At 34.0% G+C, this 15,689-nt stretch overlaps 3 protein-coding genes across 17 annotated transcripts in view; all 3 read left to right on the forward strand.

Annotated features, from left to right (window-relative positions):
* The window catches only part of LOC126723645 (uncharacterized), a 58,658-nt gene that overhangs the window by 23,945 nt on the left and 19,024 nt on the right, over positions 1-15,689 (forward strand). The window contains exons 11-16 of one of the 15 annotated variants that reach the window (XR_007654408.1): positions 5,343-5,586; positions 5,679-5,790; positions 6,001-6,164; positions 6,234-6,393; positions 6,617-6,820; positions 7,105-7,665. The exons of 2 other annotated variants lie outside the window; for them this stretch is intronic. The gene's annotated coding sequence lies outside the window, so the exon portion shown is untranslated. Of the gene's footprint in view, positions 1-108; positions 217-439; positions 642-970; positions 1,230-5,342; positions 5,587-5,678; positions 5,791-6,000; positions 6,165-6,233; positions 6,394-6,616; positions 6,821-7,104; positions 7,718-15,689 lie in introns of those variants that run through there. 12 more of the 15 variants (XR_007654394.1, XR_007654397.1, XR_007654395.1 and 9 more) reach the window with 12 other exon arrangements.
* Positions 494-3,170, forward strand: LOC126722550 (uncharacterized). The gene is made up of 6 exons (XM_050425702.1): positions 494-641; positions 1,772-1,865; positions 1,939-2,041; positions 2,148-2,271; positions 2,407-2,537; positions 3,046-3,170. The coding sequence occupies exons 1-5, from the start codon at positions 494-496 to the stop codon at positions 2,457-2,459; spliced, it is 522 nt and encodes a 173-aa protein (XP_050281659.1). The 3' UTR covers positions 2,460-2,537; positions 3,046-3,170.
* Positions 9,458-11,894, forward strand: LOC126723646 (GDSL esterase/lipase 1-like). Its single transcript, XM_050427248.1, has 5 exons — positions 9,458-9,860; positions 9,937-10,058; positions 10,883-11,113; positions 11,215-11,470; positions 11,612-11,894. Exons 1-5 carry the CDS (start codon positions 9,599-9,601, stop codon positions 11,848-11,850), a joined length of 1,110 nt encoding a protein of 369 aa, XP_050283205.1. The 5' UTR covers positions 9,458-9,598; the 3' UTR covers positions 11,851-11,894.

Below are 15,689 nucleotides of genomic sequence, written 5' to 3' on the forward strand. Positions count from 1 at the left end.
TCCCCCTTAAGCTTAAGTATTCATTTCTAACAGATTGATTCTTTTAACAATTTAGACTATAAAGTGCAATTGAGAAATATGGCTGCCTGTTTAATCCATACTTAACAGCGGCAGATGGAACCTAGTGCAGACTTGTTGCTACCATTATCACATTTTTGAGATTGAAAATCACTTCTCACTCTTAGTGAGAGATGTTCTTTTGATTGTACAATGCAGGTAAGCTTTACACTGCTTCGATTCTTATCTTTTACCTTTGCTTTTCTGAAAAGAGGAAACCAGACATTACATATTCTACAAATTGGAAATGGAATAAAAATAGTAAAATGTTCTCATGGACAGTAAAAAATGGTATTGAAATCATTAGAAGTAATCGGTGTTGAATGTTCGTTCATTTAAACCAAGCCTTTCTCTGTTTAATTATCTAAATGGCACATTCCAGACGTAACAGACATCATATGATGGTGGAAGACATCCCCTGTTGGTATATGTAATCATGAAGAAATCAACTAATGGAGTCTTTTCTGCTGGCGGTCCGTGCTTGGAATTCTTACCTCGTTCGTTGTCTCTAATGGAAACTATGTGGGCTTGCAAGTCTTGGAGCACAACAAATCCATACTGGATGGATCATGCAATTAAAGGAGGTAAGCTCATCTCATTACGACCGATTTGTCATTATTTTCAGATTACAGAAGCATTCTTGAACACATCCTTTGTTACTAAAAAATTTCTTCATCACTTCTACTAACTACTTCTGGAATCTTTTGGTGCTTGATACAGCCAAGTTATGTGCCTTTTTTTGCAGTAATTTGTTTTGTTTATGTTATTTTCATTCATGTTCATGACCTTGGTTGATACGACCAAACAACCATCATGCATGCTGTTATGAAAACATATTTGCTATTCTACCACAATGGCAAGGACTTTTTTTGTATTCCATAAGCACCTGTTTAAATCGAGTTTAAATAATCAGATTAACAAGCAACCTCTCTATGAGCTTTGGGAATTGATGGTTGAGAGCAAGAAATAAGTCCTCTCCAGAATTTTGGTTCTTTCTTCTCTTCCACACTCCTGAGTGCTCAAAAGGCTCAGCAAATCACTGATCTCGTTGTCCTTGCAGTCCTCACCAGAAGGGGCTGTCCAACTCCGTTCTTGCTAACAAGGATTCTAACACTATGCCGAGATAGTGGAGCCAGAGGCAAAGAGGGGAAAACTGTCCCAAGATCGCTCAGGTGCTCGTTCCATGAAAGATTGTCATTCTTGAGGCTGTCATGTCACCACCTGCAATTACCAGTGCATATTTCAAACCAGAGGGTGTTCAGTGGTTGATAGTGTTGTTCAATTGATTTGTGTTTTTGTGTATAGAATCTGGACCTCCAATCATGAATAATATTTAAATCTTAATTGTTCTTCAGATTTTCAGGCACAATATGTGCAACATGTTGAGGCTTCCAACAATTTCTACCTAAAAATTACTTGATATCATGCTATTGATGAATTCAGTAATTATAGGTTTGGTTTTAAGATCTAGAGTGGTTTCTTCCAATCAACTTTGACCTTCTGCAATCAAAAATTCCAAACATGTCTGTCCTGCCAGCTTGTTCTGTTTACTTCATATCAAGTTTGGACCTCCATGTGTGCATTGGTACAATGATAAGCAAAGGAGAGACTGGTTCCACATAGCTCCAATGTTCAGATTCCAGATTTGGTTGGCAACATATTGCTTAGGATTAAAAAAAAAAAAAAAAGGTTATGGCATTATAAATTGAGTGAGGGTATTTTTGTAATCCCATCCCCAAGATATTTCTAATTAGTGGCTCCCCGAAAAAGAGATCATTTCGGGTGTTTGTAGCAGAGGGAGCTCCAAGGTTTGTGCAACTGCATATTATTTTTTAGGTGGTGTAATTTTCCTCTCTCTAATGCCATTTATTTTAAAATTAGGTATCAGGGACATCTTCTTGCAAAAGATTTGGTCACAAGAGGTTTACAAACTACACTAATTACTGATTCTGCAGTTTTTGCCATGATTTCCCGTGTGAACATGGTAAATTGATGGCCTTAAGCTTTTTTTTCCTTCTATTTGTATTTTTCCTCAATTGGATCAGCATTTCCTGGACTGATTTTTGGCTTCACTGTTGTAATTCCTAAAGGTTATACTTGGAGCACATGCTGTCATGGCCAATGGTGGGGTTATAGCACCTGTTGGGTTGAATATGGTTGCAGTTGCAGCTCAAAGGCATGCTGTCCCTTTTGTTGTACTTGCTGCTAGTCAAGGTAATTTGGTACCTTCTGGTACATTCCTAAATTTCTTTTGATAAGTAAACCAAGTCTCTTCTTGTACATTCCTAAATTTCTTGCTCTCTTCTTAGTTTTTATGCTTTGAAGTGACTAAAATTCTTTGCTTTACAGCAGCCTTAATCTATGGAATGACTAAAATTCTTTGCTGCATGGAGTCTGAATGATTCCAAAACAAGGACTATTTGAAATTAACCCAAATTTCCTCTTTCGGGTTAATATGCACTTCGCTAATCAACCTGAAGGTGTGAAGTAATCAGTGATACATTCTTCTGAAATCAACACCTTTTTTTTTTTTTTTTGGATAAATCAAATCAACTCATTTTTAGTTGCCTATTAGTTTAAGTAACCAATTTTATTTGGAATATCTGACGTCCATAGAGAGTATTCTAAGCTGTTCAACTTTGTTTTGCATTTCTGGGTCAAAGCAGGGATCAGATTTTGCGGGTTGTGAATAAACAAAATTAGCAATAACTGAAATCTAAGTGGTCTAAGAATTTTTTATGTAATGCAATGGAAATAGCCACAAATTTGCAATTACTTTAGCTAAAATTTATTTTGATGGAGTTAATGAATAGTGAATACTGAAATGCAAGTTTTGCTCTCGTTCCTGGCATGTTGATTACTAGCAAGTGGAAATGTTTAAGTTTTGTATCTCATTTCATATTTTGAAATTATTGGTTTTTTTTTTTTCTTTTGGTTCCAATTATTGCTGTTGTACCTTCATGAAGTGCTGTTTCATCTACATTACAGTTGTGCCCTCTGTATCCACACAATCCTGAGGTCTTACTGAATGAGCTGAGATTTTGGAGAATTCTCAGATTGCATGGATTTTGGAACTGGCAGTGCTTCCCTCTTCTTCATGTGGTCAATCCAACATTTGATTATGTGCCACCAAAGCCCGTTAGTCTTTTTATTACTGACACGTAAGTTCAACAAAATCTTTTGTAAATTTCAAGAAAGAAAAGATTTACCTGGGTTCCAAAATTATATATATTCTGGAGCTCATTTAAAAAACCTTTCCTGTGCCCCATTATGGAATTGTTGCTATCCTGTACTTGTTCTTGTCTGGATGCAAACTTTTTGCTCACTTTTGTATGCTTTTAGTCTGGTTTTGAAAATTTTGAATACTTTCATACCGATCTTGATATTTCAAATTCCTTTATCCTGTAAATGTTACAAGTAAATTACTCTTTACTTCCTTCACAGAGGGGGGCACAATCCATCATACGTGTATCAGCTGATTGCTGATTATTACTCTGCTGATGATTTGGTGGTGCAACGAAGATCTCCTACAGCAAGTTGAGTTTAGCTTTTTGGACATTTGTTGGGTAAGTTTTAAATTTTATATTCTACATTTTTTAATGGTTGTGCCTACATTCAAGTGTGTAATTGTATGTTTAACACATATTTCATTGGTGAAGCTAAAGCGTAACTTTTGAAATTGAAAATGTCAGTGCAAGAAAAAGATGTATGTAAATCTGTTCTATTTAGCACTTACACATATAGCAATTGAATCAAGTGGCTGGTATAACTTAAAGGAGCACGCGTGTAGTGTACCCATCATGGAATGGTACCTTATTGTATTCTATAATGAGTTTACTGGAGGCAGTAAAATAGATGCTTATACATATATAAAATCATCTTCCAATCTCTGTTGCATTATTGAGCTTATAAAGCTGCTGCTTACAACTAAGAGATGTGCCCTGAGTACCCATTTTGAAGGAGGCTATGCTGAGTGCTGACTTTACATCAAATTGACAAAAAAACTTTAGGTTGCTGAACATTAGAAAATGATATTGAATAAATTGGACAGTTCCATCTGTTCTGGTTTGAGATGGATGTTGTTTCTGGTGATTTCCCTGTCTTTGTGGTAAATCAGAGATCCTCTGTTTTTATGGAATAGGCCTGCAACTGAGCTACTTGCTCAATGCTTGGGTTCAAATCCCGCTACATTCATATTTTGTTGAGGTTGTTCCTACCTTTGTAAGGTACACCCTTTTCATGGATGGCTTCTGGGGGTTGTAGGTAGAGTCCTCCTCCCCTCCCAAACAAACCTTTGGGAAGTTTACATTTTAAACCCTATAATTAGGGTGTATGACAAATAAAAGCCCATTTCAAAAAGTAACAAATTATATCTTATAGTTTCAGTAGTAAAATTAAACAATGAGATTTCAGAAAGTAACAATTTAAACTCTCAGTCAATATTAAATCCCAAGCACAATGTTGTGAGGCTTAAATGGGGTTAAAGTTTAATTTAGTTACCCTTGACATTACTGAATGTGACAAACTCTTTTCCCGTCGCATGGAGTGGGGTTTGCAAGGTCTTCACTCCCTCAAACAATTCAAAATTTGGATTGGAAACGAAAAAGTGGAGTCCTTTCCGAACGAGGCATTGCTGCCTCCCACCCTTACCGAATTTGCCATTCAATGGTTTTCAAATCTGAAATGACTCAACTCTAAGGGATTTCAACACCTCACCTCTCTTCAACGCTTGGAGATTTGGTGTTGCTATGGCCTCTGGTACTTAACAGAAGAGTGCTTGCCTGCTTCTCTTTCTTCTCTAATTCTCAGACAATGCCCTCTTCTAAAACAACGGTGTCAAAGAGATAAAGGGAAAGATTGGCCTAAAATTTCACACATCCCTTTCATACAGATTGAAAATGAAGTTATAACATGAGCTACAAGCTATGAGTTGACAAGCACTTCCGTGCAAAGGTGAGTGCTTGTTTTGCACTAATACCATCTGCTTATTGCTCAATTTTGAGTTAAAATCATTGCCTGAAATCATCAAAAACTCCTTTTCAAAGAAATTGGTTCTCATGGCACGTTTGATTTGGTTAGCGTGAATATAAACGAATGTGGTAAATTTCTTAAATTAACTTGTATTGTTTGCAAGAAGCTTGAATATTTGCTCATAAAACCAATAAAAAAGAAAAGAAAAGAGAAGCTTCAAATAATGGTGTGGTAACATAAACTTTTATAAACTAGTTTATTTTCTATGTGGGATTTCAATGCATATAATCATTTCCTTTCCTATTCTTTTGCAGTGTCACTTTCAGAAAAGTGCCTCACACATGCACCCAGCATTGATTTTGTGCTACCAAGTGCCGCTGATCCTCTTGCATTGTATAAACTATGAAATTTCTAGTGTTTCAAGCATCTGTAAAACATCTTCTTTCTTTATCAAAGAGTCCCTTGCTCTCACTTTTTCTGGAGTGCTCTTTCTTCATTATCCAAGATCCATACACCAATTTCAAGTTTGGACTTTTGAGTAAATTACTAATCTCAGTGGTAAGTTTTTTCAGCATTCTTCTTTTGATGACTAGCAAAGTCTAGAGTAGCTTTATGTGATATTGGCAATTGACTTGAGCACAATATGACAGGCTATTTAATCTACGGAATACATTGGGGCAATTTGAAGCTATTTCTGCTTCAATACCTTCAAATAGCAGCTAATTCTTTTATACAAGGGAATCTTTGGGATGAATGATGCTGGTCAGTATTCCATAGTGCCCCATGTTATTTATTTAAATTTTTGGAGAGGAAAGTAAAATGATTTGCAAGAGAGGAACCTGAATACAGATTAGGATTCACTTTAATTTGTCAGCAGTTTAAAACACAAGCCTGACATTTATTTGGTGCAATATCAGTGCCTATTGTTCCTCTTGCATCAGTCACACTCCTAAATTTCTTATACATTTCCAGGTCACTAAAAAAAACTTCTTATCTTGAGGATTTTTGGTTATTTGAATCCTCTGCCCACATTCCAACTGGAGGGATCTGCAGCATTATTCAGCACCTTCATTTTGAGTCCAAATTCCTGGTGCTACAACAAGACAAAGGAAGATTGAGGGAATGGCAAGTCTCTGGTAGTTTCATTTTCCCCCCCTTAAGCTTAAGTATTCATTTCTAACAGATTGATTCTTTTAACAATTTAGACTATAAAGTGCGATTGAGAAGTATGGCTGCCTGTTTAATGGACTTAACAAGTGGCAGATGGAACCTAGTGCAGACTTGTAGCTACAATTATCAAATTTTTGAGATTGAAAATCACTTCTCAGTCTTTGTGAGAGATGCTCTTTTGATTGTACAATGCAGGTAAGCTTTACACTGCTTCTATTCTTATCTTTTACCTTTGCTTTTCTGAAAAGAGGAAACCAGACATTACTTATTCTACAAATTTGAAATGGAATAAAAGCAGTAAAATGTTCTCATGGACAGTAAAAAATGGTATTGAAATCATTAGAAGTAATTGGTGTCGAATGTTCGTTCATTTAAAGCAAGCCTTTCTCTGTTTAATTATCTATTTGTCACATTCCAGACGTAACAGACACATCACATGTGGGTGGAAGACATCCCCTGTTGGTATATGTAATCATGAAGAAATCAACTAATGGAGTCTTTTCTGCTGGCAGTCCCTGCTTCGAATATTTATCTCGTTTGTTGTCTCTAATGGCAACTATGTGGGCTTGCAAGTCTTGGAGCACAACAAATCCATGCTGGATGGATCATGCAATTAAAGGAGGTAAGCTCATCTCATTACGACCGATTTGTCATTATTTTCGGATTTCAGAAGCATTCTAACCCTTTCTGGAATCTTTTGGTGCTTGATACTGCCAGTTATGTGCCTTTTTTTTGCAGTATTTTGTTTTGTCTATGTTATTTTCATTCATGATCATGACCTTGGTTGATATGACCAAACAATCATCATGCATACTGTTATGAAAACATATTTGCTATTCTATCACAATGGCAAGGACATTTTTTGTATTCCATGAGCACCTGTTTAAATCGAGTTTACATCATCAGATTAACAAGCTGCCTCTCTATGAGCTTTGGGAATTGATGGTGGAAAGCAAGATATAAGTCCTCTCCAGAATTTTGGTTCTTTCTTCTCTTCCACACTCCAGAGTGCTCAAAAGGCTCAGCAAATCAATGATCTCGTTGACCTTGCAGTCCTCCCCAGAAGGGGCTGTCCAACTCCGTTCTTGCTAACAAGGATTCTAAATTGTCCTATGCCGAGATAGTGGAGCCAGAGGCAAAGAGGGGAAAACTGTCCCAAGATAGCTCAGGTGCTCGTTCCATGAAAGATTGTCATTCTTGAGGCTGTCATGTCACCACCTGCAATTACCAGTACATGTTTTCAAACCAGAGGGTGTTCAGTGGTTGATAGTGTTGTTCAATTGATTTGTGTTTTGTGTATAAAATCTGGACCTCCAATCATGAATGACATTTATATCTTAATTGTTCTTCAGATTTCCAAGCACGATATGTGCAACATGCTGAGGCTTCCAACAATTTGTACCTAAAAATTACTTGATATCGTCCTATTGATGAATACAGTAATTATAGGCTTGGTTTTAAGATCTAGGTTGGTTTCTTCCAAACAACTTTGACATTCTGCAATAAAAAATTCCAAACATGTCTGTCCTGCCCGCTTGTTCTATTTACTTCATATCAAGTTTGGACCTCCATGTGTGCATTGGCACAATGATAAGCAAAGGAGAGATTCGTTTCACATAGCTCCAATTTTTCAGATTCTAGATTTGGTTGGCAACATATTGCTTAGGCAATGTAACGCCACAGGCCATTTAATTAAAAAAAAAAAAAGGTTATGGCATTATAAATTGAATGAGGGTATTTTTGTAATCCCCTCCCCCAGATATATCTAATTAGTGGCTCCATTTTCTCACCACAACCTATTGAAGGCTCTGGAGTCTGGACTAATGCAGATGAAGACATGCGCTGCATGCGCATGCCCCTCATGCACTTTACTGCCCAAGCTATTTCCTCATCCTTCTTATATCTTTGTTGAATTAAGCATCTTTTCAGCAGAACTTTCCAGGTACTTGCTGTATAAGCACATTCAACAAATATACGGTCAAAATAAATTTCCCCAATTTCACTTCCAAAAACAGTCATTGCCTCGGACTATCTATGAAGGACTTACAGCTAACCTTGCCATTTCTAGATGAAACATGCTGATGGCAACAGTGCCTGAAAAATTGACATTATTACTGGATGCTTCTTTCTAAAAAAACAAAAATTCTAAGAATTGGCAAATATATTACTTCCACTAGCAGTGGGCAACGGATTATATTATCCTTTTCTTTTGAGGGTACCATTTGTGTGGAGCACTTCATAATGTATGCAAGATGTTCGAATCCAAAAGTATCAAATTTAGATTATGCTCAAGCTCATAATGCTTCCACAGATCAAGAGTAAAACTTGATGATGCAATAGAACCCCAGAGTTAACAAAAGAACTTATTTTTCAAGACAATATATCAGTTAACACAATTGAAATAAGGAGAAAGGAGCATACCATACGTGAAAGTGTAATAATATTTCCTCCTATGTTGAGAGCACAACATTGTCAGTGAGAAAATCATATCTATATGTTAATAGTATATATTATTTACATATAAATTCTTACAAATGCGAATTTCATTCGTATTTCAATATGCCACAGCCCATTTTGTATTAAAAAAAAAAAAATTTGGGTACAATTATCTTTAAAAAAATTAATAATACTATATATTTTGAAAATTTAACTGTTAGATTACATATGTTTTACGCTTTTAACGCACATGTCAAATTTTGTACCAATCGGATGTTATTTAAAATATGATCTAAAAACTTATTTTTTATGCATAATATACAATAACTTGCAATTTAAACAATTGATTGATGATATAGTTAATAATCTTTGATCTTTTAGAAATTTTGCAAGTATGGAAAATATAACAAGAAAATGTAATTCAATTGTGAATTTGTCAGTATTTGCATCCAATAAAAAGATATAATAAGTAAAGTTGTAATTTTAAGCTACAAACAAGTTTGTAGACTCAATTATAAGTTTAACCATATATAAAAAAAAAAATTACAAGTTCTTAAAAAAAAAAAAAAAAAACAATAATGAGAACTAAAGAGACGTGGGTTGGGAAAGTGGTAGGTAAAAGCAACACAGTATTAATACATTTGAAAAGGTTAGCGTCGTATTGCCCAACTATTCTGAAAGTTCAAACTGCGCTCTCCATTCGCGCAGACAACAAAGAATTATTGCATTCGTAGCCATTAAATTCAAAATCTAGTACATGTACCTGGACGACGTTAGAGTAATGTGTTCATATATAATGTTTATTCAAATCTTGGACGCATGTGATTAGCTCACACAGCCAGTTTATGAAGAATATTCCAACACAGGTCTCTTTTTTCCTAGCCTAAATCACAAGTTATGCACCCTATATATAGATCAAGATTGCAAGTCATGATAAGTTAATACGAAGTGAACAAGATTTGGCATGATGAGTTTAAAGTTCCATTTCTATATCTTGGTTTTGTATGTATGCATTATCATCCCAACCCAATGCCTTGGTAACATCTGCCTGCCAAAGGAACATGTTGCCTTATTCATTTTCGGGGATTCAATACTTGATGCTGGAAACAACAACTATATCAATACCACTACTGATCTCCAGGCAAATTTCTGGCCTTATGGGGAGACATTCTTTAAGTATTCCACTGGGAGACCTTCTGATGGCCGTCTAATTCCAGATTTCATTGGTAAGATAATGGTTATCTATTGTTTTCTAATGGACTTGGATTGTTTACTCAATTAATTTTTGAAGCTTTATTGCAGCTGAGTATGCAAACTTGCCGCTAATTCCTCCATATCTACATCCTGGTTATAATCGGTACATTGATGGGGCTAACTTCGCATCAGCAGGATCTGGTGCTCTTGATGAAACTCGTCCAGGATTGGTATGCTGTCTATCTGACTATATATGCTCCTTAAAATGTTAATTAGGATTCTAAAAAGTGGAGCGCAATTAGGGTCAAAGTTTGTGCGCATAGCCTGATAGAGCTCTTCCATAACAGCAATCCTATTGATTGGAATTATTGAAAAAAAAAAAAAAAAAAGACATTTGATACTATGATAGAATAGTTGAAACATAATAATGACATAATGAAAAAGTACATGAGAAAAGAAAGAATGCAAAGAAAGAAAGAAAAAGAGAGAGAACGCAATGAATGAGCATGTTTCGGTGTAAGAGGCCTACATCCATAATGGAAAACTCTTGATGGTTATATCTTTACTATTAGGCTCTATGTATTATAATGAACTTATTAAAGAGTATTTTATAGTAGGCTAAACCCTATGATTACATCTTCAGCAATACAAATAGGATTAGGATTTCTTTACTTGTGCTCAAAGTAGGATCATGATTACTTTATTTGTAGGATTATTTTGCTTGCATTCTTAGATACAATGAACATTGACAAGAGACTTGGGCCTTGACTTGGATAAAGCTTTAGTATCCTTAATATGAATCAAGATATCGAACCTAGGATTGCCAAGGGTTTCTTGTAATAGGTAATGTTGATGAGTTACGCAAATTTAAAATCCTTGCATTTGCTTCATATGCTTTTGTTTATGATTGGACACTCTACGAATGAAATATAAGCACTCTTTTTCTATATTCCATCATAATTTGAAACGAAGATTATGTTCTTATGACATAAGTGTGTCTAAATTGTTCTCACAGTTGACTGCTTCCCTTTTGTTCTTTTGCCCTCCTTATCAGGTGATAGACCTAAACACTCAACTTAAGTATTTCAAGAACATGGAGACTCAATTGAGGCAAAAACTAGGTGAAAAAGAAGTCAAGGAACTCCTATTTAAAGCTGTTTACTTAATTAGCATTGGGAACAATGATTACCTTTTCCCCTTTACCTCAAACTCTAGTGTGCTTCAATCCTACTCTCGAGAAGAATACGTCAATATGGTAATTGGCAACTTGACAACAGTGATCAAGGTAATTAAAATTAGTACTTATACAATATTTAGAACAAATTTTTGTTAGATCATTCTTGTTTATGTTTTTAAGTTGGTCATAATTATACTTTGATTTGTTAGGAAATATATAAAAAAGGAGGAAGAAAATATGCGTTCCTAGGCTTGCCACCTTTGGGTTGTATCCCGTTTGCAAAAGCACTAAAACCAGGAAACACCGATGTATGCATGGAGGAAATTACAGAACTTGTAAAACTACATAATAAAGCACTTTCTAAAGTCCTTCCGAAGCTACAGAGTGAGCTGAAAGGATTTAAATATTCAATAGCCGATTTATACACTTTTCTTAGTGAAAGAATTGATAATCCTTCAAAATATGGTATGCACTTCCATTTTTATAGTACAAGATGTGTTTTATTATTATTGCACTTCACATTTTATTTTTTCATAGACTAATAGCATCTTATTTATTTATTTATTTATTTTATTATTATTATTATTTTTAATTATGTTGGTAAAGGTTTTATGGAAGGGAAGATTGCATGCTGTGGAAGTGGTCCATATAGGGGACTCCCAAGTTGCGGAGGAAAGAGATCAATCGGTTCTGAGTATGAAATATGTAGGAAAACTAGTGACTATGTGTTCTTTGACGCTGGTCATCCTACTGAGAAGGCCTACCAACAATTATCAGAGCTAATTTGGAGTGGAGCTCTCAATGTCATAGAACCTTACAATCTCAAAGCATTGTTTGAACACTAATGTATTTAGATTTAATAAATGAAAAATAATAAACTTGTAAACCATATTTAATAAGTTAGGACTTCTGTTAACAAATGCCTTAAAGGTAGTGGTTAATGTGCATTTAATATTTTATTAAATCATATTTATATATATTATTTCAAAAAATAAAGTCAACTAGCACACATATGTCTCAAAAAGCTCACAACCCTAATGAAATTGTGCTTGTAAGCCAATGAATTATTAACAAATATATTTTTTTTCTTTAAAACATGTGAATTAAAACTCATAACTGAGCAATTATTAATCCTTCAAATGTGACGTCAAGGCACTCATCACCGGCACCCATAAATTAATATGTTTAATAATTCAAATCAGCCAAACACTAAGTATTTTTGGTTAAAGCATTAATGAAATGATTTGTCAAAAACTATGTTAGTCTAATGAAATTTATGAATGTCAATTACTGAAATAGGTAGGAGTGAGATTTGATCTAGCCTCCAAAATAATGAGATTTGATCTAGCCTCCAAAAATAATGCAGTGCTTATCTAAGGACTAATAATTTCAAATTTACAAATAAAATAAAAACCCATGCTTCAACAACTAGTTTTAAATATAGTCCATGAATTTTATATTTAAGCAAATAACTCCAGACATTAGAATTTCAATCCACTACAAGAAAATTGAGCAATTGCGGCGGGTGCAAAGACTGCCGCTATATGTCGCCTATTGCGGCGTTCCATATGCTCGCCGCAATAGCTCTAGTATTTTGCAGCATACTACAGCGGCGGGCTGATGACCCGCCGCAATAGACCTGTTTTAGTGGCATTCAACTTAGATATAGCGGCGGGTCAATGAACCGCCGTAATAGCTCAAGTATTTTGCGGCAGACTACAGCGGCGGGCGAATGACCCGCCGCAGTAGACCTGTTTTAGCGGCATTAATCTTAGATATAGCGGCGGGTCATTGACCCGGCGCAATATGTACTCCTTTTTGCGGCGGGTTGGACCGCCGCAATAGACATTTAAATTTCCCACTATTTTTTCGTCTTCCCATTTAAAGATCAAATAGTAAATTACACCCGATTGGCATGAAAATTGGCATGCATGTTAAGAGAATAAAGAAAATATGATCTAACGGTTGGATTTTCAAAATTTAAATTCAACAATAAGTTATTAGTTTGTGTAACATTTTTTAGAATTACATCAAGTGTAACTAGAACTACACGATATATTTCTTAATTTGATGTGAATTTTGACAAATGTACCCTTAGATTACATTATCTTCATATATTTTTCATGTATACAAAATTTCAAGGTGATCAAAGATTAATAGTCATGTCATCAATCAATTGTTTAAATTCAAGTTTTTGAAATTTAAAATATCGCATAAAAGATGAGTTTAAAGATCAAATGGTAAATTACACCCGATTGGCATGAAAATTGGCATGCATGTTAAGAGCAAATAGAAAATGTGATCCAACGGTTGGATTTTCAAAATATGAATTCAATAATAAGTTATTGGTTGATGTGACTTTTTTTAGAGTTACATCAAGTGTAACTTGAATCCAACCCTATATTTCTTAATTTGATTTGAATTTTGACAAATCTACCGTTGGATTACATTATCTTCATATATTTTTCATGCTTAAAAAATTTCACGGTGATCAACGATTAATAATTATGTCATCAATCAATTGTTTAAATTCAAGTTTTCGTAGTTTAAAATAAGGCATGAAAGATGGGTTTAAAGATCAAAGGGTAAATTACATCCGACTGGCAAGAAAATTGACATGCACGTTAAGAGCAAATAGAAAATGTGATCCAACGGTTGGATTTTCAAAATATGAATTCAAGAATAAGTTATTGGTTCGTGTGACATTTTTTAGAGTTACATCAAGTGTATATTGAACCCAACCCTATATTTCTTAATTTGATGCGAATTTTGACAAATATACCGTTGGATTACATTATCTTCATATATTTCTCATGCTTAAAAAATTTCACGGTGATCAAAGATTAATAGCTATGTCATTAATCAATTGTTTAAATTCAAGTTTTCGTAGTTTAAAATAAGGCATGAAAGATGAGTTTAAAGATCAAAGGGTAAATTACATCCGACTAGCAAGAAAAATGACATGCATGTTAAGAGCAAATAGAAAATGTGATCCAACAGTTGGATTTTCAAAATATGAATTCAACAATAAGTTATTGGTTCGTGTGACATTTTTTAGAGTTACATCAAGTGTAACTTCAACCCAACCTCATATTTCTTAATTGGATGTGAATTTTGACAAATCTACCGTAGGATTACATTATCTTCATATATTTTTCATGCTTAAAAAATTTCATGGTGATTAAAGATTAATAGCCATGTCATCAATCAATTGTTTTAATTCAAGTTTTTGTAATTTAAAATAACGCATAAAAGATGAGTTTAAAGATCAAATGGTAAATTACACCCGATTGGCATGAAAATTGGCATGCATGTTAAAAACAAATAGAAAATATGATCCAACGGTTGGATTTTCAAAATATGAATTCAACAATAAGTTATTGGTTGGTGTAACATTTTTTAGAGTTACGTCAAGTGTAACTTAAACCCAACCTTATATTTCTTAATTTGATGTGAATTTTGACAAATCTATCATTGGATTACATTATCTTCATATATTTTTCACGCTTAAAAAATTTCATGGTGATCAAAGATTAATAACCATGTCATCAATCAATTGTTTTAATTCAAGTTTTCGTAGTTTAAAATAAGGCATAAAAGTTGAGTTTAAAGATCAAAGGGTAAATTACATCCGATTGGCAAGAAAATTGACATGCATGTTAAGAACATATAGAAAATGAGATCCAACGGTTGGATTTTCAAAATATAAATTCAACAATAAATTATTGGCTCGTGTGACATTTTTTAGAGTTACATCAAGTGTAACTTCAACCCAACCCCATATTTCTTAATTGGATGTGAATTTTGATAAATCTACCGTTGGATTACATTATCTTCATATATTTTTCATGCTTAAAAAATTTCATGGTGATCAAAGATTAATAGTCATGTCATCAATCAATTGTTTTAATTCAAGTTTTTGTAATTTAAAATAACGCATAAAAGATGAGTTTAGAGATCAAATGGTAAATTACACCCGATTGGAATGAAAATTGGCATGCATGTTAAAAACGAATAGAAAATATGATCCAATGGTTGGGTTTTCAAATATGAATTCAACAATAAGTTATTGGCTCGTGTGACATTTTTTAGAGTTACATCAAGTGTAACTTCAACCCAACCCCATATTTCTTAATTGGATGTGAATTTTAATAAATCTACCGTTGGATTACATTATCTTCATATATTTTTCATGCTTAAAAAATTTCATGGTGATCAAAGATTAATAGTCATGTCATCAATCAATTGTTTTAATTCAAGTTTTTGTAATTTAAAATAACGCATAAAAGATGAGTTTAGAGATCAAATGGTAAATTACACCCGATTGGAATGAAAATTGGCATGCATGTTAAAAACAAATAGAAAATATGATCCAATGGTTGGGTTTTCAAAATATGAATTCAACAATAAGTTATTGGTTGGTGTAACATTTTTTAGAGTTACTTCAAGTGTATATTGAACCCAACCCTATATTTCTTAATTTGATGCGAATTTTGACAAATATACCGTTGGATTACATTATCTTCATATATTTCTCATGCATAAAAAATTTCACGGTGATCAAAGATTAATAGCTATGTCATTAATCAATTGTTTAAATTCAAGTTTTCGTAGTTTAAAATAAGGCATGAAAGATGAGTTTAAAGATCAAAGGGTAAATTACATCCGACTAGCAAGAAAAATG

This window comes from Quercus robur, chromosome 4, assembly GCF_932294415.1.
Source record: "Quercus robur chromosome 4, dhQueRobu3.1, whole genome shotgun sequence".
In the NCBI taxonomy this organism is placed as follows: Eukaryota; Viridiplantae; Streptophyta; class Magnoliopsida; order Fagales; family Fagaceae; genus Quercus; species Quercus robur.

Bases quoted from the DNA above. Each gene is read 5' to 3' on its own strand.
- LOC126722550 (XM_050425702.1), top strand. From the start codon at position 494: ATGAAGAAATCAACTAATGGAGTCTTTTCTGCTGGCGGTCCGTGCTTG. The intron at 2,042-2,147 runs GTAAATTGATGG...TAATTCCTAAAG, and splicing joins TGATTTCCCGTGTGAACATG to GTTATACTTGGAGCACATGC. The intron at 2,272-2,406 runs GTAATTTGGTAC...TTTGCTTTACAG, and splicing joins TGTACTTGCTGCTAGTCAAG to CAGCCTTAATCTATGGAATG.
- LOC126723646 (XM_050427248.1), top strand. From the start codon at position 9,599: ATGATGAGTTTAAAGTTCCATTTCTATATCTTGGTTTTGTATGTATGC. The intron at 10,059-10,882 runs GTATGCTGTCTA...CCTCCTTATCAG, and splicing joins ATGAAACTCGTCCAGGATTG to GTGATAGACCTAAACACTCA. The intron at 11,471-11,611 runs GTATGCACTTCC...ATGTTGGTAAAG, and splicing joins TGATAATCCTTCAAAATATG to GTTTTATGGAAGGGAAGATT.